The 23,847-nt window shown below is 56.4% G+C and overlaps 3 protein-coding genes across 4 annotated transcripts; 1 reads left to right on the top strand and 2 right to left on the bottom strand.

Annotated features, from left to right (window-relative positions):
- Positions 1-909: 909 nt before the first annotated feature.
- Positions 910-5,905, top strand: SHMT2 (serine hydroxymethyltransferase 2). The gene is made up of 12 exons (XM_025883414.2): positions 910-1,036; positions 2,039-2,236; positions 2,741-2,820; positions 2,991-3,191; positions 3,461-3,542; positions 3,679-3,801; positions 3,930-4,069; positions 4,418-4,583; positions 4,775-4,874; positions 4,962-5,117; positions 5,199-5,306; positions 5,434-5,905. Exons 1-12 carry the CDS (start codon positions 1,004-1,006, stop codon positions 5,559-5,561), a joined length of 1,515 nt encoding a protein of 504 aa, XP_025739199.1. The 5' UTR covers positions 910-1,003; the 3' UTR covers positions 5,562-5,905.
- Positions 5,906-6,613: 708 nt separating this feature from the next.
- NDUFA4L2 (NDUFA4 mitochondrial complex associated like 2) lies at positions 6,614-8,862 on the bottom strand. The gene is made up of 4 exons (XM_025883420.2): positions 8,355-8,862; positions 7,886-7,974; positions 7,005-7,065; positions 6,614-6,903 (listed from the first exon to the last, which is right to left on the bottom strand). Exons 1-4 carry the CDS (start codon positions 8,409-8,411, stop codon positions 6,847-6,849), a joined length of 264 nt encoding a protein of 87 aa, XP_025739205.1. The 5' UTR covers positions 8,412-8,862; the 3' UTR covers positions 6,614-6,846.
- Positions 8,863-14,953: 6,091 nt separating this feature from the next.
- Positions 14,954-23,025, bottom strand: STAC3 (SH3 and cysteine rich domain 3). Of its 2 annotated transcripts, XM_025883415.2 has the most exons (12): positions 21,727-23,025; positions 20,918-20,984; positions 20,381-20,648; positions 19,831-19,928; positions 19,537-19,609; positions 18,537-18,634; positions 16,888-16,954; positions 16,656-16,705; positions 16,269-16,354; positions 16,042-16,093; positions 15,817-15,954; positions 14,954-15,387 (listed from the first exon to the last, which is right to left on the bottom strand). In XM_025883415.2, the coding sequence occupies exons 2-12, from the start codon at positions 20,981-20,983 to the stop codon at positions 15,289-15,291; spliced, it is 1,095 nt and encodes a 364-aa protein (XP_025739200.1). In that variant the 5' UTR covers position 20,984; positions 21,727-23,025; the 3' UTR covers positions 14,954-15,288. The 2 variants fall into 2 exon arrangements, with proteins under 2 accessions (XP_025739200.1, XP_025739202.1); XM_025883417.2 differs by lacking the exon at positions 20,918-20,984 and having other exon boundaries at positions 21,727-23,023.
- Between the last annotated feature and the right edge of the window lie 822 nt (positions 23,026-23,847).

Here is a 23,847-nt window from a genome sequence, read left to right as displayed (position 1 = left end):
ATCACTGCTTATTAGAATCACTGACAGGTTTCATTGTCACCATGAGTGGGCAAATGTCTACTCATTAAGATCCATTGAATTAGAACCTCTGAAGAGAAGCCTCACACTCATATATTTATATTACATGCCCCAGCCAATTCTGATACCGAGGTTTGGGGACCTACTTCTAAGAGGGGTCAGTGAGTCCCTCTCCCAAAGGATGAGTCCAGACAAAGTCAGGCTAAAAGGAAGATCCTGTGTGGTTCCAAGGATCTAGAGCCCCAGAGATATAAAGAGAGCTCACTGACAGCTGGAGCAGCAAGAGGTGAACAGGTAGCAAAAGTGCAACAGGAAGGGGGCACCTCACTCATCTCCAGGATATCGCAGGAGAAGGAGATAACCAAGGAGTAGTCAGAGGATCAGGGGAGGGTGATCCATCCCAGAGCATGTTTACATACAGTCTCACTTAATCCTCACTACATATTATTTTTGAATTACAAGTGAGGAAACTGAGGGCCAGATAGGCTAATTTGCTAGTTTGTCCCAGAGGTGGAACTTGAACTCAGGTCTCACCCTTCCAAGCCAGAGGGCTTTCCAGTGCACCAAGGCTCTCTAGCTCGAAGACGAGTCTTTATATTTTCAAAGAGCCTAATAATGCTAGGTATTCAGTAGGCACCCAGTAAATGGCTGTTGTTTGGACAACAGTGGGGGGAAACCCACTAAGCTCCGGGACAATGAGGAGGTGGTGCAGAACTGGATCTCTTTTCTGTCAGGCAAGGAGCTTCTGTCTGACCATGGGCTACAGATGAGGAACTGAAGCGGAAGAGGGAGGGGGAAAAAAAAACTACAATTCCCAAGAGACCATAAAGGGGCCACCTCACGCATGCGTAGGTCCCTCCCCTTAATCTGGTGGTTTCTCGGGCCGGGCAGCTCTCGCGCACGCGCTCTCGGATCGGTCTTCTTCCTACCGTTTGCTTACCCCGGCCAGAGTTGGTGGCTGGACCTCCTGAGACCTCGGGTTGCGATGCTGCCCTTCTCTTTGCTCTGGGCGACTCGGGTAAGAATGGGGCTTCGGAGATTGGGTGACCAATAGAAAGCGAGCTCCCCTCCTACCTCAGTTCCCATTCACAAACTCTGGGGTTCTCCTGGCTTTTCCACGCACGTGGTTTTGGTCCTCGGGGAGCGGACTTGCAACTAGGGAATCCTTGAGAACCCCTCCACCCCCAGTGCCCGCGGAGCACCTGGGGCCCCTCCCCATTCCGGCAACCAGACGCCCGAGGGCCTGCGACCACCCATTTCACGTGGCATTAAGGAGAGAACTGCACCAGATGCCCCGTGGACCCTGGTGAACAAGCCGGTTTCCTGGACTGGACCTGCGAGCCGAGTCTTTCCTGCCGGCTCTGAGCAGTGCAGATGATGCAACGCGGCCCCACTACTTACATCAGGCGTCCCTTGGCTTTGTGGGCTGGAAGGACATGGGAAGAGTGGGGGGCACAGCGGGCAGGATGTAGGTTCTGGCTTCCCTGCCAGCAGGCTCCCCACTACCCACCACCACCATCCCCCTTTCCCCAGAGACTGCTAATGGTCTCCTCCGCCACCTCCATTGCTCTGAAAACCCCCTACAGCCTATTGCCTGAATCTTTGCCAACTCAGCCTCCAACCCCCTGACTGCCATGGAGGTCCTGCAGGAAGACCCTTTTGTTCCTGTGGGTTGGGGAGGTTCTGGAACCTCAGTAGACTGACCCTGAGCCCCAGAGACATAGGCTTCTAGAGGACAAACTTTGCCCTATGGCTTTGCAGAGTGGTTCATGGGCCAAGGTGGAGGGAAATTCTGAGGTGAGGTAAATGGACCAAATCAGAACCACCCCCTGGACATTGATCTCGACCTGGGCTCTGGAACTGGCATTTGAAGGCGGAGGTGGGGGTGGTGAGAATTGGAAAAGTCTGGCTGGACCACTGGCTGCTAGATTTGGAGCCAGAAAGCCTGATAAGCATGGTTGAGGGTTGTTGGGAGACTGTTTGGATGCTTTTTATTTGACTCTTGTTTTTCCTCTCCTAGCCTCTGCAGAGATGTGGTCAGCTGGTGAGGAGGGCCATCCGGTGCCAGCACAGTGAGGTGGCCCAGACCCAGACTGGAGAAGCAACCAGGGGCTGGACAGGCCAGGAGAGTCTGTCAGACAGTGACCCTGAGATGTGGGAGCTGCTGCAGAGGGAGAAGGACAGGCAGTGTCGTGGCCTGGAGCTCATTGCCTCAGAGGTGGGGCTTGGGGAGCGAGGCTAAGGCATGGGCCACAGTGGGTGCAGGAAGTAACAGGCCATCGTACTGCTGTTTCTCCACATTTCCCTTTCAGACACAGGGCCTTCTTGCTGGGCCTTATCTCCTTCTCTTCTTACTGTCCTCTGAAGAAAAGGCAGGGCCAGTCTGGATTATGGGATGGGGACATTAGAGAGCTTCCAAAGCTGTCCGGGGCCCCTGTAATCTAGTCTGGTCCCTTCCCCTTCCCAAGAGGAAAGAGGAGCCTGGAAGCATAGGTTCGAGTGGACAGGTAGCCTTGCTGGGGACACCTGTCACAGCAGCTGGGTTTCTCAGGATGCTTCCTCTGGCCTTTCTTCAGGCCTGACAAGGAACACTGAATGAACAGAGCTTTCTGTAGAGCCCAGCTCCTCCCTGCAGCCTCGGGCTCTGGCAGGGAGGGGCTGTGGGGGGCTCCAGGGAAAGGGACTCAATACCTTCTGACATTAACCCCCCCCACCCCCCCAGAACTTCTGCAGCCGAGCGGCACTGGAGGCCCTGGGGTCCTGTCTCAACAACAAGTACTCGGAGGGTTATCCTGGGAAGAGGTGAGGGCTAGGCACCAGAGGGCTGGAAGGCAGCCTCGGGGATGGTGCTCCCCGTGGGGGACACCTGCCTGTACCTTCCCAGTGTGTATAGAGGAGTGGCCTTTGCTGCTGGTTGTGGGGGATCCTGGAACCCTTTTTGTGTGCCCTGATATACCCTCTTCTCATGGCAGATATTATGGAGGAGCAGAGGTAGTGGATGAAATTGAGCTGCTGTGTCAGCGGCGGGCCTTGGAGGCCTTTGACCTGGATCCTGCACAGTGGGGAGTCAACGTCCAGCCATACTCAGGCTCTCCGGCTAATCTGGCTGCCTACACAGCCCTTCTGCAGCCTCATGACCGAATCATGGGGCTGGACTTGCCTGATGGGGGCCAGTGAGTATGGATGGGGTGGGTGATGGGTTTGGTGGGCAGGATGGGCATTGTTATGGAACACCTCCCGTGGGCCCTGCCCTGCAAGTCAGTGGATGAGGACGAGAAGAGCCTAGTCGCCAGTGTTCACCATGGAATGGACCAGGCAGGGGCTTGTGTATACGAGGAGCAGCGTTCCAGGGACAGGGGCCTTTGGAGCCGGGCGAGAAGGGTGTGGTGAAGTCAGGGAGTTACTCGTTTCTGAAGCTCTCTTCTCTCTCATCCGCTGCCAGTCTTACTCACGGTTACATGTCTGATGTCAAGCGGGTCTCAGCCACGTCCATCTTCTTTGAGTCCATGCCCTATAAGCTAAATGTGAGTGCTGGGGCCCTGGCGGCCCTCCACTGGGGACAGTGAGGGGCTGGAGTCCTGGGCACCCTCCAGGGTCAAGGAGGAGAGTGAGCTGCCCTGCTTCCTTCTCAGGGCTTCAGCTTTTTGTTTGTCCACCCAGCCTAAAACCGGCCTCATCGACTACGACCAGTTGGCACTGACTGCCCGACTTTTCCGCCCGCGGCTCATTATAGCTGGCACCAGTGCCTATGCGCGCCTCATTGACTACGCCCGCATGAGAGAGGTTGGTGGAGGGCTGGTGTGCCAGCCACTTCCCAGGGCGGGTAGTGGGGAGATTTTGGAAGGGGGGCAGTCTTGGGGAGGCCTGTGTGGGCCCTTCCCAGGCTAAGGCCTGCCTCTGTACCTGCCCAGGTGTGTGATGAGGTCAAGGCACACCTCCTGGCAGACATGGCCCACATCAGTGGCCTGGTGGCTGCCAAGGTGATCCCCTCACCTTTCAAGCATGCGGATGTTGTCACCACCACTACTCACAAGACCCTTCGAGGGGCCAGGTCAGGCTCCCCTGAGGTCAGGCCTTGTCTTTCCCTGCCTTCACGCCCTATTCCAGGGGCATGGTCGGGCTGCATCTGAGAGGAGTTCGTTCCCACCTGAAACCCTGCGGACTTCTGCGCAGGCTGTGCTGACTCCCCTTGTCTTGCCTGTGGTGGCAGTTCCCTGCTAGGGGGGTTGGGGGTGGGACTGAAAGGCTGCTCTCCTTGACCACTGGAGTCCTGCACACCGGCCCAACTGAGGTAGACTCCCGAGAGCACAGGGGGCCCAGGCCAGCCAGCTTCCTCTGCTTTCCCAACCCCTCGTCCTTTCTTCTCAACTTAGATTCTAATCATCCACTTCCCACGTAGGTCAGGACTCATCTTCTACCGGAAGGGGACGCGGGCTGTGGACCCCAAGACTGGCCGGGAGATCCCTTACACATTTGAGGACCGAATCAACTTTGCTGTGTTCCCATCCCTGCAGGGGGGGCCCCACAACCATGCCATTGCTGCCGTAGCTGTGGCCCTAAAGCAGGTTGGGGAGCTGACTCTTGCAGTGGGGGGGCATTGGCCTGGGGCCTTAGACCCTGCTCCTTGCTAAGTGAATCGGAGCTGATAGAAGGGAAGTGTCTGGGTGGGGTCAAGCCTGGAGTCACAACTGTGCTGGAGGGGGAAGGGCAGAGGGGGTGGCGCTTGGGGTCCCAGGTGCTACTGTTTCATCTCCAGGCCTGCACCCCCATGTTCCGGGAGTACGCCCTGCAGGTTCTGAAGAATGCTCGGGCCATGGCTGATGCCCTGCTAGAGCGAGGCTACTCACTCGTGTCTGGTGAGCCAGGGGGGTGGGTGAGAGCCTCTGTAGCCTCAGACAGAGGCCTAGAACTCACCCCTCCCTGCTGACTGTCCCTCCCCTCAGGTGGCACCGACAACCACCTAGTGCTAGTGGATCTGCGGCCCAAGGGTCTGGATGGAGCTCGGGCTGAGCGGGTGCTGGAACTGGTCTCCATCACAGCCAACAAGAACACCTGTCCTGGAGACCGAAGTGCCATCACACCCGGGGGCCTGCGGCTCGGTGAGACCTGGGGTTTGAGGAAGGAATGATGGCTGCCAGGTGGGCTTGGACTGTGCTGATCCTCTTCTGCCTCTCTCCCAGGGGCCCCAGCCTTGACCTCTCGACAGTTCCGTGAGGATGACTTCCGGAGAGTTGTGAACTTTATAGATGAAGGTGTCAGCATTGGCTTGGAGGTGAAGAGCAAGACTGGTGAGTGGGAAGAACCTGGCTGGGCCAGCCATATGCTATCCGTCCCCCCCCCCCCGCCCCCCCGCCCGGCTGATCTAACTGCCTTCTCTATAGAGTTCTGACCGCTCTTTTCCTCATCCCCCTCTAGCCAAACTCCAGGATTTCAAATCCTTCCTGCTCAAGGACCCAGAAACAAGTCATCGGCTGGCCGACCTCAGGCAACGGGTGGAGCAGTTTGCCAGGGCCTTCCCCATGCCTGGTTTTGATGAGCGCTGAGGGCCCTTAGGAAATGAGGCCCACAGACTGAAGTTTATTCTCCTTCTGTCTCCCGGGGCCAATGGAGAGGAGAGCTATCTTTCCATTTTTTGCTGGAGGAGGGAAGGGCTCTTACCTTGGGAAAGACCCAGCTATATCCTGGACTTTGTACCTGAGAAGATTTCTTTTTGTAACTAGACTTAGAAGGAGGAAGCCTGGGGCTTTCTGCCCTGAGCTCTCCCATTATCTCAGTGTTACAGACTCCTTGCTCTTACTTGAAGAGAGGGGAGTTGCCCTTGTGAGCCAGAGGAAGGGGTGGGTAGGCACCCACCTTTCTGTTTTTATCTAATAAAATGCTATCCTGCCTTGAGCTCTCCTTTCACTGTGGGAGGGGTCCCCTGGGCCAGGTGGTGACTTGTCTCCCTCAATGTGTTCCTCCCTCCCCTCCCACCACCACCACCACCACCACCAGGACTTCCCCCCCTCCCCCCACCCCCCCACCCCCCGGGGCCGCAGCCTCCTTTCTCTGTCTCTGATCAGAGCCAACACCAGACGTGATTAGCAGGCGCAGCAAATTCAATTTGTTAAATGAAATTGTATTTTGCCCACGGCTGCTTCTGTTTGATCCCAGGGGACTGAAGGGAGCAAGGGAGGGGCAGAATGGCAGGGGGAGGCCCAGGTGCAAGGCCGTGGGAGGGGATGCCTGTTGGCCCGGGAAGCAGTGGGCTTGGGCACGGGGAGGCGCTTGCTGCGCTTCTCCGGGGCGAAGGTGCCTCATCCAGGGCAGGCCCGGCGGCGGCGGCAGGCAGGGCGGCCAGCGACGAGCCCAGTCGAGCCAGAGCAGCACCGCCCCTTCGCGGCGCCAGAGCCTGGCCTAACGCGGGGCCTGCCACGTCACTTGGCACCGAGAGGCCTCCGCTTGCTCTTGGCTCACGTTGGCCACGCTCAACACGTAGCCTGAGCCACACCCTGCAAGGCCCCGGTAGGGGGGCAGAGGGGCTGGCTTGAGCCTTTTGGGTCAACACACTGCCTGCCCTCCTAACTCCCCCCACTCCCCCCCCCCCCCCCCCCGCGTGGGACTCAAGCTGAGGGTCAGAGGCGCTTCCGCTGCGGGAGCAAGGGAAGGGGGTGGGGAGCTGTCTCCCCTCCTGTGGGAACCAAGCCTGTGGAAGCAGCAGCTGGGCAGGGTGACTAGAGTGGCGCCCTGGGGGCAGGGGGCAGAGAGTGGAAGAAATGAGTCGGCAGGCTGACTGGGGCAGGCTGACTGGCTGACGGTGGTTTACTGCTCGCTGGCACCCCAGCCAGCTCAGAAGTCCGGCCGGTCCTTCTTCAGCTTCTTATAGTCAGTGGAAACTGCAAGAAACTATAGGAGGGAAAGGGGCACTGAGTGCCCCAGACTTCCCTTCATGGCCTGGGGGTGGGGAGGGTGGTCCTGGGACCAAGAGGAACAGATGGAGGAGGTACCTTGTATTGGTCATTGGGGCTCAGGCGGTTCCAGGGCTCTGGGTTGTTCTTTCTGTCCCAGCTACAGAGAGGGAGGGGGAAGGTAAGGGTTCCTCTCTGGAAGCTAGGACCCTGGGGCCTAAAGTGACAGGGTCTCTGCCCCCCCCCCAACACCCCTGTCCTATCCTGGAGAGGGGGCTATTTCCCAGAGACTGACAGGGGTGGGGGCAAGTTAGCAGGTGCTGACAAGTGAAACAGAAGGCTGTTGCCACTGTCAGTATGGGGCCAGGTGACAGACTGACAACCCACCCAGGGCCTCCCGCCTGCTTCTTGCCTCCCTAGGTTCACCCCCAGAGTGGAGCGGCGGGAACGAAGCAGAGATCCTGAGGGGCTGGGGTTTCAGTGATCGCCTGCAATTCCGACGCCGGAGGTGCTCCTGGCACGGCCCGAGAGACCCCCACTCCCCACCCCCGCCGCCCTTGCTGGGGCTGGGAGTCTCCGCTCCACTCCAGCCCCAAAGGCGCCCCTCGCCCCTCACCCGGCCACACCCCCAGCGCTCAGGCGGGGAGGTGGAGGTACCTAAAGGCCTCCCGCCGGCCGAGCACGTCGCCATGGCAACCGGGCCGGGAGCGGCGCGGGTTCCGCAGCCCAAAGCGGGTCGAGTTTGGGGCCCCGAGGAGTGAGTGGTGGGTTGGACGCGTGGAGGGGAAGGCCGGCGCCGCCCGGGTCAGGAGCGGGCTGCAGGCTGCAGCCTGCAGTTGCCGCGCGGTGCACACGCAGGTGCGCTGCCCGGGGATCCCTGCTAAGACCACCCGTTCGCACTGTTCCTGAGAGGCCCTTGCGTTCCTACCCTTCCTTGCCTCACCCGGGCCCCCTGCTTGCGTCCCAGACCCGGCCTTTACCAGACGTCGGGGCTGCGCAGGGCGAGTCTCAGCAAGTACAGCGCCGCACTGCCCATTCCCAGGCCAATGAAGCCGATCATCGGGATGAGCTGCGGAGAAGACGGAGGGCACTTTAGCGGTCAGCCCCCTCCCTGCAGTCCCGAGCGCCCTTTACAATCTTCTCTGCCAGCACCCGCCCCCGCCCCCACCCCAACCCAAGTCTGGCACTCCCTCCCGTCTGGGAGAGAGAGGACCTGGAACCTCCCACACTACATTTCCAGCCTTGTCTCCCTCATCCCACAGCGAGCGGGTCCCAGGTGGTTTCAAGGGACACGGGGCATATTGCAGGGATAGATTGAGGGCACGCTGGAGAAAAATGAGGAGCACTGGGGGAACTGGGCAAGAGGCAGGGTACTGGGAGATTTGGGGGCCCGCCAGGGAAACGGGAGAATCAGGAGTTAGATACAGTGGCTCTGGGGACCGAACTCACTGCGGGATGTCTCTTGATCTGCCGGTAGAAGCGGGCCCCGAGGTTCGTTCCCGCCATAGTGCCTCTCCGCCGTCTGATGCTCCCCGGCGGCTCTGCTCCCTCGCTCCTCCTGGGGTCCCGCCCCCGACTGGGGAGGGGTCAGTCCAGCCCAGCCCGGCCCAGCCCGGCCCAGCGGGGCCCCGCTTCAGCAGGCTCACCCCACCCCCACTCATCTCTTCCTCCCGCAGTTCCCAGCTCCGAGCTGGAGAAGTGTCAGCAAGCAGAGGGCTTTCTGCTCTTGCACTCCTTCTGATGGCCGCACCCTGGTCCAGGGGACACCCTCACACCTGGGGTTCTGAACTGGTCTGAGAGAGAGGCAACGCAGGCTTTGACCAAGAGACTGATTGAGGGAGGATCCAGAGGTGGCAGGAAGAACTCACTGCGGGACAGGCAGTCAGACAGAGAGACTTGCAAGCAAAGTGCGGGGGTGGAGGGTTCAGGGGTGGGACCAGGAGGGGCCAGGGACCAGTGAGGGCATCTGAAGCACTTCCCGCACAGCCGTTGAGCTAATCCCCAGGGAGCTGGCAGATTCCCAAAGGCCCTAGTTCTGTCTCCCTACACAGTGTAGTGGGAGGAGGAGAGGGACAGACAGACCCACAGCACTGAAGCAGCCCCAGCTCCTCTAGTCATGGGTAGTTCTCTGAGTTGTGTTGTGGTTGGCTTGGAATAGTGGTTAGAGGTCAGAGGAGCTGGGTGTATTTTAAACCTGGCTCAGGATAGAGTAAGTCAGTTGTTAAGTTTGGGGTTTTGATAGACTTGCTTGCGCTGCCTCCCTCCCATCAGGATGAAGCCGGGGCCACCCAAGGAGGCTCTCTGTTTCTGGCTGTGATAGAGAGGAAGAGAGTGGGGTAAGGGAAATAGTCAAGGAAAGATAGAAAAGATGGTGAAGGAGGAAAGAGAACAAGACACAAGGAGATAGAAGGGCAGAGCAATCGCCTCCCTTTCTGCAGCCAAGTTCGGTGCCGGCTATGCTGCTGGAGTGGGAAGGCTCACTGCCATCGTCGTTGGGGAACTGCGGTCCTAGGGACCGAGCCTAGTCCTAACCACCTCTCCCCACCGCCATGCTAACTTCCGCCCTCTCATCTTCCTCCCTCTCACGCCGCCGGCGAATCCGGCAGAGCTCCCCCACTCCTCCGGTCCAGAGCCCTGTGGTGGCATGGACAGCGGTGAGTTGTGCACCCACCACTGGACCTGCGGGGCGGGGAGAGGTGTAGAGGGAAGGAAGCTACCCTTCTTGGCCTCCCCCCTCTTTCCCCGCGCTGATACCTCCCCCGCCCCCTGCGCTGACAAGCGCGGCTGTAATTAGGCTGCGGGGTCCCAGGCTCTCCGCCTCCCTCCGGCGGATAATGAGATAAAGTGTCAGAGACACGGCGAGAACAAAGAGACAGAGACTCGAAGCGATGCGTTTGGGGGGGGGGGGCGCGGAGGAAGGGAACTGACGGGATGTCAGAACCTGGAGCAGCGCAGAGCCCGGCCCTCCCTGAGCACTCGCACCTCCAGGACCCGGCCGGGGAGCGGAATGTCCTGGCCCTTGTGCCCCCCAGCCCTCCAGTCTCCGGGACTAAAAATCAATCCCGGAGCTCGAGCTCCAGGGGCTGCACATCTGGGCTGCACATCTGGCTCTGCATGGCACAGCTGGGGCGCCCGGACGCAGGCAGGGACGTCTGGCCCCCCCGTGCCGCGCCCCCTTGGCTTCTCGCGCCCTCGCCCCGGCTCTTGTACCATTTCTTGTGACTTTTGGTGACCCGGGTCTGGCGCGTTCCGAACTCTCCGCGCTGCTCCTTTGCTAGAGCCGCGGCTGTTCCTCCTGCCCTGGGCCTCCGCCCCCACTTTCCAAGCGCCTTATTACGTTATTGCTTCTGCTCTGGCCTCTCCAGGGCTCCTTGACCCTGCACCCGTTCCTGGTGCCAGTCCCTGACCCCGCCATTCTGCGATCCTACTTCTAAGCCCCCACCCATCTCTGGATCGTGATCTCTGGGGCCGAGCTGGGATACAGAACTCTGGGATACAGAACTCCGCGAGTTCCGGATCCCATGTCTCCCCACCTTCCCGCACTTTCCCATCAGAAAGACTCAGGCCGCGCTGACCGAGCCGCGTGAGGGACGGCAGAAGTCATTAGCTGAGGATCAGGCGTGGCCTGGGGCGTGCGGGGGTCCCGTGGGGACCAGATTCCGAACGCTAAATCGCACCGGGACACTAATCCGCGCGCTGGCGGCGCTGCTCATCAAAAGCAGCTGGGCTGGGCGGAGCGAGCTGGCTGCCGGGGTTGTAGGCGCGGGCGCCCCCTGGAGGTTGAGCTGCTCCCAAGCTCTTAGGGGAGATGCCTCGGGCGCCCCCTGTCGGGTCGTGCAGACTCTGCGCCCCACAGTTTTGGGCAGGTTAAGTCAGGGCCAGGAGCGTCGGTCCAAGCCCCGCCTGCCGCTCCCGCCACTCCCGCCGCCAAGGCATTGGGTCCCGCAGCTTCCCCTCTTCTGGTTTGAGGTGGGGCCGGGGGCAAGCGCGGAGAGGGGACGAGGGATCTGCCACCTAGCCAGCTGTGGGAGGCACCACAGGTTCAGGCTTGTCCCTCTCCCGGGGCTGGGTCTCTGCCCTAAGACTGCCCTCTGCCCCTGCCTGCCCCAGTCTCTGGCTGCCTTTCTTTCTGCTTCTTTCTTCTTCCGGCCCTGTCTACCTCGGTCTTTCTGTGTCTGTCTCTGTGTCTGTCTGTGTCTCTCTGTTCCTTATCATTCTGGCTGTGTCTGTCGGTCTCTCCCTCTGCCGCCCTCTCTACCAGGCTTTGTCCCTCTGCATCTGTTTCTGTGTCTCTCTCTGTCTCTCCTTCCCTCTACATCTCTCTGCGCTCTGTGTCTCTCTTTACAAATGCCTGTCTCTGTCTTTATCTCGTTCTCCCCCCTCCCATCCCCCAGTTCTATTCCTATTCTCCAGCTTGCTGCCCCTGGGGGGCTGCAGCAGTCCAACGAGACCAGCCTGGGGACACCTCAGGGCACTGCCCCGGGTACACTTCCCGGTCACCTCCACATGCCCGTCACCTCGGCGCGGACTCCGTCTTCCCTCTGCAGCCGTGGGGCGTGGAGGGGGCGCCCGGGAGGGAAGACACAGTGCCCAGCATCTGCTCGGGAGCCCCGGAGCCCCTGACCCCCTCTGCAGCTATTAAGGGCGCCGGGTCCCGAGGCTCCGAGAGATGATCATGATTGCATCAGCCAGACAGCCGCGGAGCTGGGAGCCGCGGGGCGAGCGAACGAGCGAGACAAAGACGCCCGCGCCATCTGTTTATGCAAAGCGCTCTCCGCCGGGGACCCCGGCGTCCCGGTGCCTGGCCCGGCTCGGGGCAAGGGGTCAGGAGCCCGCTCCCGCCCGGCGCCCCCGCCGCGCCGCGGCTACCCCCACCCCAGCACCCAGAGGGGCTGCGGGGCGAGCTGAAGGGAGGGGGCGGGGGGTGTTGATGTGATTGGAGCGGACGCGGCTGTTTCTTCAATAATGGATGGAGATGATGCGGACGGCGGAGCCAAGCCCGCCCGGAGAGGAGAGAGGAATAGAAATAGGGAGAAGAAGGGGCGGGTGCGGGAGACTCACCCGGGCGCGCGCGCGCACACACACACACATACACACACACACGCACACACGAGCGCGCGTGCGTCACAGTCATTCGGATACACGCTGTCGCGCGGCTCACACCCGGGCACACGCCCCCGCACTGTCACGGAGATACACGCACCTGCAGGCAAAGATGCCAGGGCAACACACACTCACCGCGGCTCTTCGTGATTCTCACACATACACAGTCCTGCAGGCAGAGACACGCGGAAATGCCCACACTCGGGGCACACCCAGGCGTGAAGATTGCACAGACACATAGACAAGCCAAAGCATGTATGCACATCTAGACCCTCAGGGGCTAAGCCGGACAAAAATCATAGAGGTGGGGGGGACAGAATGGGGACAAGTCCGACCAATACATACTTAAGGGCACAGACACACACCGGGGCACACATACCAACTTACACTAACAACTGGTGCTCTGATATACACACCTCACACACTTGGGGCACAGGCATACACACACACTTACACATCAGAGGCACAGACACCCATAATCTCCAGGGACTCAGAGGGACCCCCACCAACCCCCATGCATTCAGAGGTTCGCACACACACATGCAGGAGCTGCTGTCTCTGCTCTCCAGTGGTGGAGTGTGGCAGAGAGGTTGCTGGGGTTCTAGAAGCAGGCCTTGTTAGCGTAGCCACATAATGAGGTCTTAGTGACAGGAGATGCCTGGGGCTGTGGACCCTGCTCCCCTGCTTGACTGCCTACTAGCTTCCTTCCTTGGCCCCCAGGGTGGGTGGTGCAGACCCTGGGCCACTCTGACAACAGCCAGGCCAGCTGGTCCCAGCCCCAGCACTTGGGGAGGGGTGGGGAGCCACAGAGGGACATTGGTGGCTGCATAGGGGCTGCCAGGATTGCCCACACAGCCGTGAGGCAGGTGTGGAAAGGATGGTCACTCTGGACTCCCCCTCATTCCCCCGTGCTGCCCAATCTTCCCACTTGTAAGGGGTACTTTCTTTGCTAAGAGTGGAGTGGGTACCACAGAGGAGTAGGGTGCAGGTTGTGTCCTGGACCCGGGTAACCTGGCCCCTCCTCCAGTCTGTTTTCAATTCAGTCCGTTCCTTGGCTCAGACTTATGACCTTTGCTGCGTGTGGCAACATCATCCATCACCTAGGCGGCCGTTTGTGGGAGTGAGGGGCGTTGGGGGCTCACACAGGGGCGCTGATGCTCCTGCCTCCTTCATGAGTCCTGATCTCCGCTGGCAGGCCTGGGCTCAACCCGCGGGCCAGTACTGGGGGGAGGGCGCTGATCATGGGGCTCAATCGCGATCCTGGGCTCGTGTCCCCATCCCCGGCACCCCAAGCACCGGTCCTTCCAGCTCGGCACAGCCGGCCTCCCCGCTCCTCCTGCCCTCCCTCTCTCGGGCCCTTTGCTTAATTTCCTATTAACTGCTGATAAATCCAATTAAACCGCCGCTCTAATTAGGGACAGCTGCCGGCTCCGCGAGGCGGGGGGGGGTGCCCCCCGAGTGTAGAGGGGGGAGAACAGCAGCTCTCTCTGCTTCTCGGCACCCCCACACCAGCATCACCGCCCAATGAGCCAGTAAATTGGTTTTGCTTCTGCATTGTGGGGGGGGCCCTCTCGAAGATCTCAGGGGCTCTGGTTTGGAGTCCCTCAGATCTCTGGATGAAGAGATGCGACCCGAGTGCTAGCATCCCCGCACCGGGTCTCCGACCCCCCCCCCCCACGCCTTTCTTAGTAGGCGTATCCTGAGGAGGGATGGGGGCAAAAGGCTGGATTTGTGTGTGGTGGTGGAGGGGGACTGCTTGTGATCGTCTCCTATTCCAGCCCAAGCGTGATTACAGGGGGGCTGCCTGAGGCTTCCTTTATGACCCCGCCGCCGCCCCCAGGCGTCCGGGACAGTCAAGGGCAAAGGGAACAGGAAACCGAACCCGGTTCCGCAATGGGTTTTCCTGTGTGCTTTCCTACCCCCTCCACACTTCAGCCTTCTGGAAGGAAGGGGGGCGCGTCCGTCCCGGGCCCTTCTCTTCCCCAGCCCAGCTGAGCCTCTGCCCTCCCCCAGTCAGCAGCAGATGGTGCCCGGGCTCCCGCTGCCAACCTTGCTAGGCGGTGCCAACCTCAGGCCTGGCAGACAACGGGCAGAAGAGGATCTCCTGACTGGCGGGGCTGACCCTCCCCCATCCGCCATCAAGCTCCAGACCCTCAGCCTGCCCTACTCCAGGGACCACCCCAGGCTGCCTCTCACTGGTCCGCTCCCAGGTCCCCAAACTCCTCGTATCCTTCAGCTCCCTTCCCCACACCTTCCCGCTCCCCGCCACCTGCCACCGTGACCGGGGCCGGCAGATTTGCATATTTGCATATGCAAACAATAACATTTGCATACGGCGCGCCGCAGGGGGGGTCTCCGCGTGAGCCGGTTTGCTGTCTGCCTGGCGCCCTCTCACTCGGTACCTGTCGCAAAGGGCTGGGGCGGGGCCGCGCGGGAGGGGTTAGGCCCCCCCGGCCTTGCTCGCTTGGTTCCCAGAGGACTTGAGGAAGTGTTGCCATGGAGACGGCACGCACCCCACCCCCTCCCAGGTCCAGGGTCTCCCGCACGGTGTCTCAGGTTCTCTCCTTCCGCCCCCCCTTCCCCCGCCGCGTCCCTCGCTCTCCAACCGAGATCTTTCATCGCCCCCTGGCGGCCTAGCTCGGCACGAAGCCAGGTTCCGAAATATAAGGGGCGCTGCTCGCGGCTAAATCGCCAAGAGCTAGGGGGACCTACCCTGGTGTCACGTCCTTCTAGCCGCTGGGGCGCGGGGGCCTGACTCCAGTCAGGCTGCCCTTTCTTCACTGACAACAGAGGCCTCGCCTCGGGGACGCACCTGTCTCCTCACCTCCCACCGGCCTCAGCCCAGGTGGATGTCGGGTTACCCGACGCTAGTGAGGTGACACACCTGGGGAAGATTCTCCACCGCTTCACAGGCCCTCTACTCGGCCCCCAGGTAAAGAACAAACTTTTCTAACCTTTTTCAAAACTTTAATACATTCGCAGCGTTCGACAGTTCGCCTTCCACACCCCCGGGGCGCCTCCTAGTGGAGACGCGTTCTTTCTCCAGCTCCCGCGGGCTGGGCCTGAGGAGTTGCAGGTGAGGCTGCTCTGCCCACCAGGTATCCAAGGCCCGAGGCCGGGGTAGGGGGACGGGAACCAGTCCCTTCCCGGAAGCCCTCCGCCGGGCCTTCCCACCCCTCCCCCATCCAGCATAGTTGCTTTCGCCCCTTTCCTCCCCAACCTCCACTGGGCCTGCCCAGAATGGGGCATGGGTATCTCCCGTCAGCAGGCGCCAGCACGCCTAAATCTCCTCCAGGAAGTCGGTGGGGAACAGCCCCACCTTGCGGCCGGTGTAGACCTTGACGTAGCCGCCGGCTTCATCTCCTTTCTGGACCACGATCTGAATGAAGGATTAAAGGTTTAGGTAGGAGAAGGATTAAGGGAAAAGGTAGAAGAGGAGAGCAGGAGACCCCGGATTTATGGAGGTCTATCCTAGCCCCATTAATGAGTTAAGATCTGCAAAGGAGTATGGTTTGCCGAGGAACCCTGGGGCCTGGGGTTGGATTGGGGCACCAGAGCTACCTGGTCCTTTATCTATCTATCTATCTATCATCTATCTATATTTATTTTATATATTTTAAAGATTTTATTTATTTTAGAGAAAGAGAGAACACAAGCAGGAAGGGCAGAGGGAAAGAGAGAAAGAATCTCAGGTGACTCCATCCTAAGCACAGAGTCCACGCAGGGCTCAATCTTCCCACCCTGAGATCACGAGCTGAGAAACCTAGAGGCGGTTGCTGAACCCACTGTGCCACCCAGGCACCCCTACCTGGTCCTTCTTGAGAGTGATCTGCCCTATTTCGCGGTTTCCCACGAAGGATCTGGTCACACGGTGCACACGCTCTCCAGACCGGACCCGAATGATGAAGTTTGGAGGGAAAAATCCAACCTTCTCCCCTATTTTCCCCTGGAGGAGATGGTAGGAAGAATCAGTCTCTCAGTCTGATTCTAAAGTCAAATGATGTCCCACCCTAGCCTCAGCCATTTCTCTTACCCGCCACCATTCCTCATTGGAGTCATCAATGACTGTGATCTTCTCTCCAGGCCTGGGAGAGGAAGGGAGAGGCCTCTGAGATTTAGGGGGCTTACTTACCTATCTGGCCCAGGTCCAGCCCCAACAGGCTCCAAGCCGTGAGTGCCCCCTTTTCCTTTCCCATAGGGAGCCAGGCTTTCCCCTCTCCACTCCCGGTACACCCCCATCCCAGTCCTAAGGCCTCTCACGGGAAATCCAGATCGTCCTTCTCCAGGGCTTTGAACCGATACAGAGCCACAAAGTAATGAGACTGCTGGAAGCCAGGCTGCTTGTGCTGGGGGTGAAAAGAGGTGATAAGTCTCCGGACTCCTCTGTCCCACATTGAGGGGCAGGAGTCCAAGGCGGGGGCATTCTCCAGACATACTACATTACAACTCTCTTCCAGATCCCTGAACTAAGAGGATTCTGTTGCGTGCATGCATGCTCACGCACATGTGTGTGAGGTGGTGGAAAAGGTAGGTTACGGGTGATGGGAAGCCATAGGAGTAAGTGTGAGCTTCTGCTGAGGCCATGAGTGGTGTCAGACCTGGGTTGGGGAGAGGACTGGGGTCCCTGCAGGGAGAAAGGAGTCTCACTTTGTCATCAGGTGTCTTCTTTTCAGCCTTCTTATTCCCTTCAGGGTTTCCTGGGATGGGAAACACCAAGTTGTCTCTAGCTTCTGGAGGGTAGCCCTCATTCTTTTATTCTTCTGTTGCAGAGCCTCTTTGATCTCCAAACCTGGCATACCCTTTGGCCCTCCATCCCCTGTACTACAGCAGAGTCCCTGACCCTACTCCCTCTCTAGGGATGGAGGTGGGTGACACTCACCATCCTGGGGTTTGCCTTCCTCTGGTCTGGCAGACTCTGGCTCTTCTTCCATCATGGCTGCTAGAGGCTGGAGGGGGTTCCAGAGTTAGGAAGATGCTCTCTTGGGAACCCACACTTGCCCTGGCTCTCCAGCCAGGCCAGCCAACTACAGAATAATAGGATCTCAGGGTTGGAAGAAACCTTGGAGGAAATACCTAGTTCAACCACCAGCCTAATGCCTGAGCTTCCTGTAAAACACTCTGGCAGGTGGACCATCCACATTTGTGCTTGAATGTAGCTAATGACAAGAAACTCACTACCTTACAAAGTAAGCCCATGCCATTTGAGGGCAATTCCCTAAATTAAACCTATTCTGTCTCCCTGTAACTTTTAATAATTGGTCCTGGTTTGGCCTCTGGAGCAATATAGAACAAACATAGTCCCCTTAAAGATCTGAGGATAGCTGGTAAGTCCCTCCTGTCTTTTCTTCCTTAATTAATCCCTTCAAATCACCCCCTTCCCCATGATGCCGATTCCAGGATTTTTACTATGTCTGTTCTTAAAAATACTCTAGTGTGTAAAAAACTTCCAGCACAGTTTTTATAATTCCCTTAAAAGAATAGAACCTGAGTGTGCTTGCCTTTCTGGAAGCAGTCAAATCACATGGCTACGGCCTTGTAAATCATAGTTCATTCTACAGAAATCTCTAATTTGCACCCAACCTCCATATCAACTACTCTGAGGCCAATCCCTAGTTCTGTTTTTGTATGGTTGATTTTTTTGATCCAAGAACAGACATGTACATTTTTCCTTACAAAATTTCAAATTATTGGTTTTGGGCTTTTCTTCTAGTCTGTAAGATATTTGAATATACTGTTCAGTGTATAACTTTCCCCTCCTAGATTTCCCACAAATATAAGGGATAATACCATTTATATTTTCATTTGCATGTGTGAGAAAAATCTCCATAGGTGAGCACTGAGGACCAAATCATGTTATAAGGTATCAGAAATCTCCCTCTAGCTAGACACTCCCTAAAGGACCTGGATCCTTTGGGCACAGTCTTTCATCCAATTTTAGGACTCCATCTAACTGTTAACCACATCATGAGTCCATCCTGGTGGTCCAGAAAGATATAAAGATATGCTAACAAATTCTTTGCCAAACTGAATGCAAGTCTGTGCCATTACCAATCTAGTAACTCTATTTCAAAAAGAAATGAAGTTGCTTTTGGCTGCTAGTCTGGGGCCTCAGTTTCCTCATCTATAGGATAAATGAGTCAGACTAGATGATATTCATGGACCTTTCATGGATCTTCATGGACCCTTCATGGCTCTAGAATTCTGATTACTTGGCATGATAGGTTTGCTTCCCCAAATCCAAAAGTATGGCTCTTGCCTCTGTTGTCCAGCAATGCCAGGGGCCTGGGACCCAGACCTCAGTGGGGTATGGTACTTAATCTGACAATTCCAGGAATTGGAATTCCAGACAATGGCAGGAATTCTCAACCTGAGGCCCTCTAATATTGCATGCAAAATGTGTCTGTTGGGTTATGTGTGATTTTAGGGGAAGAGAATCCCTAGCTTCTATCAGTTTTCCAGAGAGGAGACAGGACCCAATGCTCAATGGAATCTCTCAGAGGAACCTCAGGAGGAAAATATGGTGCTCACATTTTTCTTATCTGCCTGGCCCTTCTTCCGTTCCTTGTTTGCCATGATCACCCCAGTGCGCAGGGTTTCAAACACAGGATCATTATGATTGGCAGCAGCTAGTGGGAATGGGAAGAAGAAAGAAGCCATTACTGGGGAAGCAGAGAAAGAGCTAGAGGAAAGAGAGACCTTCTAAGTAAGGGAGAGGTGGGATTGAGTAGATGGATATGCGTGTGTGTGTGTGTGTGTGTGTGTGTGTGTGTGTGATTAGGGTAGGGTCACCTGGGCCTATCTAGGTCATCAATCTATAAAGAGCTCTAAAAACATCACTGGAAATGTAATGTGATGGGAAAAAAATACCAGCACTGCTTCCAGGCAGAGCATTATATGATGTTGGAAAGACAACCTTGCTACTAAGTTGCTTGGGATTTGGGGGATGCTCACAATCATTATTCTCCTTCTAGGGAGAGCGGTCCTTTAACTGCTGGCTTTTTTGTTCCACTGAGTGGCATGTGCAAGCTGGGGTGCTGCCACCAGTGGGTTCTTCCTTTTTCCACCCATGCTCCTCATAAAGTTCAGCCTCTCCTCCAAATAAATGTTGAGTAAATTGTCAACGAATTTGTAAGTGTTGCCGAATTATGAACCTGCCCAGGAAGCCCACAGCTCTTGGTCTAGCCCTGAGACTGGTATTACTCTGTAACAAGGACAGTCAAGAATCCTTGTTCTTGCTTAGAAATAGTTTTACAGAGGAAGAGCCCAGATTTTGAAGCTAGGCAGATGAAGGTTTCAGTCTTGTCTCAGTCTCCTGTTAGCTATGTAGAGCCCTTGCTAAATCTTATCTCCCTCAGCTATTGAAACAGGAACATTGACTCTGTATTCAAGTTGGCTAAAATATTAGGTTGAGAGAGAACTATGGGAAACAGAATCTTTCTGTTTCAGAATTTGGCTTCCAAATCTAGAGGTGGTGCTGGAACCATCTCTAGGTTTGCCCTTCTCCTTGGGTCCCACGTGGAGCACTTACAGAGATCTTTGACACAAGCATACTGCTGGTTGCTGTAGAGTGGGGAGCTATAGGCCCGACGGAAACCAGGCGGCTGTAGGGTGGGATGGAAGAAAGCATTAGAGGCAGCAGGGTATGGCCCAGAACCCCATCTCTCCTGTGAGTGCAGCCCCTTCTTAGAGTAAGGGATGGACTGAGAAAGAAAAAACAGGGAAATGGAAGTGATGACTTGGGAGGGACTGGAAGGGGGGGGGGGGGGGGAGCTGGCAACACGTCCCCTCCCTTCTACTTTCTCGCTCCCCAGAGCCTACTCACGATCTTGCCGAAGCATCTCTGCATCTCCACATAGGACTGACAGTGTTCATGGATGTTAGTTTTGCAGTTCTTACAGCGGAGCCCAAATTTGTTGTTGACTTGGGAGAGGGAAGAACGTTTGGGTGAGGTTCTTGATTTCCCCTTCCCTTTGTACCAGTGCTGCTACTCTAGCTCTCAGGTCCCTTTTCCGTCTAGGACCCAACACTCTCAGTTTCTAATAGTGTTGTTTTTATTTTTTAAAGATTATTTATTTGAGAGAGAGAGAGAGAGTGTGCAGGCAGGGAAGTAACAGAGGGAGAGGGACAAGCAGATTCCCTGCTGAACTGGGAGCTCCCCATGGGCTCAAACTCAAGACACTGAGATTTCGACCTGAGCTGAAATCAAGAGTCGGATACTGACTGAGCCCCCCAGGCACCCCTCTAATAGTGTTTTCTTAAAGCCACTTCTTGCCCCAGCCTGCCTGCTATACAAATGCTCCTCTCCTGAGCCCGTTCCCCCGCTGCCTCCTCCCTTCAACATCACTCTCTCTCCACTTCCCTTCGTGACTCACGCACAATCATCCGGGCACAGACATCACAGAACTTGGGCTTCTTGAAGAAATGATCTTTGAATTTGTGAGGCTTGTCATTGACAAGCTTGGGAGGTTCTGGGGGTGGTTCCTCCTCTTCCTCCTCTTCTTCCTCCTCTTCCTCATAGATGTAGTAGATGGGCCCACCCCCAGCTCCCACTGCCTCCCCATTGGCCTGGGGCTCTGGGGGAAGCTCCATCTCCTTTGTCCCCGGAGGTTCCTTCCTGAATAACTGCTTCAGCCGCTGTAGCTGAGGGTGGGAATGGGGGAGGGGAGGGGAGGAAACCCAAAGTTAAAAGAACTGTCATGCTCTCTACAGCAGGTAAGGCTGAAGCTAACTAAACATTTTCTAGCGTGGGCAAGGGGCACACCCCAGGATTAGGAGGTATTGGGGGCTGCAGGTGCTGGCTAGCATTCTGACGATGGATGAGTCACATACAAGTGAGATCAATTCAAACATTCAAGGGCTGCGGTGGCTTCCCAGCTCCCCACACCAGGTGATCACAGGCCCAGACTCACCCCACTTTGCCGAGTCTCTGCTGGCAAGGAGGGCTTAGGAGACTCCAGCACCTCCTTTTCTGTCATCCTGCAAGAGGTTGGACCCCACTATGAAATCTAATCCCTGACTGCCATTCTTCCCTGTCCCTGTCCTAATTCCTGTCCCTCACTGTAGGGTGGTCCTTGAATGGGTGACTTTGGGAGAAACTTGGTTAAACAGAAATCCTTTCACAGGCTTATCGACAGAAAGATTCCATGGAGGTCCAGAGAAAAAAGCAACAGACCAAAGAACTTCCCAACCGGTTCCTCAAACTGATACACATCCTTCCCCGTCCTACAGGGCCACCCGAGTTTCCAGCCCCAACACAGTGCTCAGAGCTGCATGGTTTAGGGATTTTCCCTGGTTTATTTCTCCTGGGAATCTGTGGGCAAGAGAGATGTGACACACATCTTCCCAGATCCCCTTTCTTCAAGAGGTTTAATGTGTGTGTCCAAGAGCATGCTTGGAGGGATGGGCTGGGGCATTTGTTCACCCCAGCCCCTTTCTTGAGTCCGGGGGGCCCGGGGCCTAGTTCCCAGCCTGCTTCAGTCCTCAGCTATTTTAAGTTTTCAGAGTAATATGAGCCTTTCCTTCCCTTACTACTCCATTCCCTTGACCCCCCCCCCACCCCACCCTCCAATCCTAGCTCTTGTCCTGGAGTCATAATTTCACTCCTAAAACCCTAACTACTCACAGGCAAGAGAGGAACGAAGACACTGAATAGGCTACAGATTGGGGAAGCTGCGGGGAGCAGTTCTGGCAATGGACAGAGGATGAAGAGGCAACTTACGTTTGGGATTCCCTAAGTCAGTCCACAGTCTGTGGAGGGAAGAGGGAGCCCCTGGGGTCTTGATGGTGGTGCTGGGGGAGGACTGGTCCTCTTCCTTGGGGGCTAAGCCCCCCCAGTACCCTCTGTACTCACACCGGCTACCCAGACGTTATTTGTAGACCTCCCAGTCTCTTGCCTTGGTGTCAGAGCTGAAATGACAGGGCTGGAGGAAAGTGGACAGCTGAGCGACACAGCTGACACAGAGAAATTGGACACGGGGAGGTCTGGGCTGGGCTGGACCCTAACTCCTCCCATCCCCCAGAGCTGCTATGCCCTGGTTTTTTATCTATGGTGTACAGGTCAGTTCTAGCTAAATTCAAGAAGGGACAGTGTCTGTTCATGCTGCATACTCATTTAGGTGATTTTGGATGACTGAAGGTAAAGATGAAATTGTAAACAGCTTTCTCCACAGTCCAAACACCTCTCCAATTCTACCTTCCCTGAACCTACTTAAGGAACTAGCTTTTGATTTTTCAGCCATTGTCTTTCCTGCGGCCATGTGTTTTTACACCCTCAAACATTGATCTACCTCTACCTCAGACCTTTAGGAAGGAAAGGGCTAGGAACTGGTGAGGAAAGGAGAATTTCAGTTCTCAGAGGCTTCCTACCAGCCAGACTAGATAGCATCCTTATCCATGGGTAGTTGGAGGGGTACCTCGCTGCCATCCTGAAAGGGAGTCAAGAACATGCCGAGTACTGCTTTATTCCCTCCAGTGCCCCCAGGAACATCCCCCCACCCCCCTTCTAAAATCTTGTCCTCAGGGTGAAAGGAAATCTAAGAGCTACTGAAAAAATCCAGGCTGGGACTTCTGTCTGAGGGACTCTGGGGTAGGGTAGAGATGATCTCATTCCCACTGGACAGAAGACAATAGCTACCACACGGCAGGGGGCGGGGGTTATCTTCTCTAAATAACATCTGCCTCCCCACGAGGCCTGCAAACTTCTGGAGGTAAGAGAGTCAAGCCCCACACTTCCGAAATCGTTGGGATTCCCTGATTCTGTCTCCCTCATCCGATGCCCCAGCATATGAACTTATGGGTCAGTGAGGTATCTGGCATGGTTATCTCGCAGGGATGCAGCCTTCTACTCTGGGCTGTGACATGGCTGAAAGAGAAGATACTCCCATCTCGGAGGACAGCCATTTGGATGTGGTCATGTAGTGCTGCTTTATCCCTTGTATCTGTAAGTAAAGGATTACGTTGGAGGTTGGGTCAGACAAGCCTCAGAGGAGCCTGGCTAGAGATACTGCTACCCAAACCCGAGAGATTTCCAGGGTAATGTGCTTTGTCATTTCTGTCACTACTCTTTTACTTTCTTTAAGGGGTGGGTGAGATTGAATAGGGGCTGCTGGATGGCTCTTAATGGCCCCGGTCTGATAGGCTGCACAACAGGGCTAGCTTTGAGAAGCTGCAGAGAGAGGAAAAGCTCCGTCCGTGCGGGGTAGGGAATGTCTGCTTTTCACCTTTCTTCAGTTGCATAGGACAAAGACTGCTGAGCATGCCTGGATAATATGGCATCTTGGCACTGCAAGTTCAATTGATGTAGCTTTTATTATAAAAACATCCACTTCTGTTCTGCCACGCAACACCCAATGGCTTTTGTAGTAAAGACGGGCCCAAGTCCTCCAGCCCTGAAACATTTTCAGAAGATCGGATTCTGGACACGTATGAGGCCACCATCTCAACCCAGTTTTGGACCTCACTCACCCCCAGACAGCCATGAGGACCCTAAATGAGTATCACAGAATTAACATAGTGAAAGGAACCTCAGAGGTGAGCTAGTTAGTCCAAGTCTCTTATTTTACTAATAAGGACTCAGAGGTCTGGAGTTGAAAACGGATGTGCTTGATGAAACCACACTTACTGGGAGTTGGGAGTTGGGAGAGCCCAGAACAAAGGTCCCACTGGAGACCCAGCCACCTGTCTGAATATTATGCCCAGGGAGGAGAATGGGATGAGGGAATAGTGTTAGGAAGGTATGTGTGCATATGCTAGGGAAAGCCATCCCAACCCACATGAGATCCCTTCAACAGCTGTGGGACTGTACCTACCCAGGACCTCCAACCCCCACCCATACCAGGGC

Source organism: Callorhinus ursinus, unplaced genomic scaffold (genome assembly GCF_003265705.2).
Source record: "Callorhinus ursinus isolate GAN/ISIS: 27379988/994484 unplaced genomic scaffold, GSC_fseal_2.0 scaffold14, whole genome shotgun sequence".
NCBI lineage: Eukaryota > Metazoa > Chordata > Mammalia > Carnivora > Otariidae > Callorhinus > Callorhinus ursinus.
The sequence above is the reverse complement of the archived record's forward strand: the minus strand, read 5'-3'. Positions and strand labels throughout refer to the sequence as shown.

Excerpts from the sequence above, each read along its gene's own strand:
- SHMT2 (XM_025883414.2), top strand. The coding sequence starts at position 1,004 with ATGCTGCCCTTCTCTTTGCTCTGGGCGACTCGG. Across the intron at positions 1,037-2,038 it reads CTTTGCTCTGGGCGACTCGG|CCTCTGCAGAGATGTGGTCA; the intron begins GTAAGAATGGGG and ends TTCCTCTCCTAG. Across the intron at positions 4,584-4,774 it reads TAGCTGTGGCCCTAAAGCAG|GCCTGCACCCCCATGTTCCG; the intron begins GTTGGGGAGCTG and ends TTTCATCTCCAG.
- NDUFA4L2 (XM_025883420.2), bottom strand. The coding sequence starts at position 8,411 with ATGGCGGGAACGAACCTCGGGGCCCGCTTCTACCGGCAGATCAAGAGA. Across the intron at positions 7,975-8,354 it reads AGATCAAGAGACATCCCGCA|CTCATCCCGATGATCGGCTT; the intron begins GTGAGTTCGGTC and ends TCTTCTCCGCAG. Across the intron at positions 6,904-7,004 it reads GCCCCAATGACCAATACAAG|TTTCTTGCAGTTTCCACTGA; the intron begins GTACCTCCTCCA and ends TCCCTCCTATAG.
- STAC3 (XM_025883415.2), bottom strand. The coding sequence starts at position 20,983 with ATGACAGAAAAGGAGGTGCTGGAGTCTCCTAAGCCCTCCTTGCCAGCA. Across the intron at positions 19,929-20,380 it reads CTGTGCCCGGATGATTGTGC|TCAACAACAAATTTGGGCTC; the intron begins GTGAGTCACGAA and ends CCCTCTCCCAAG. Across the intron at positions 15,388-15,816 it reads TCACTCTCAAGAAGGACCAG|ATCGTGGTCCAGAAAGGAGA; the intron begins GTAGGGGTGCCT and ends TCCTTCATTCAG.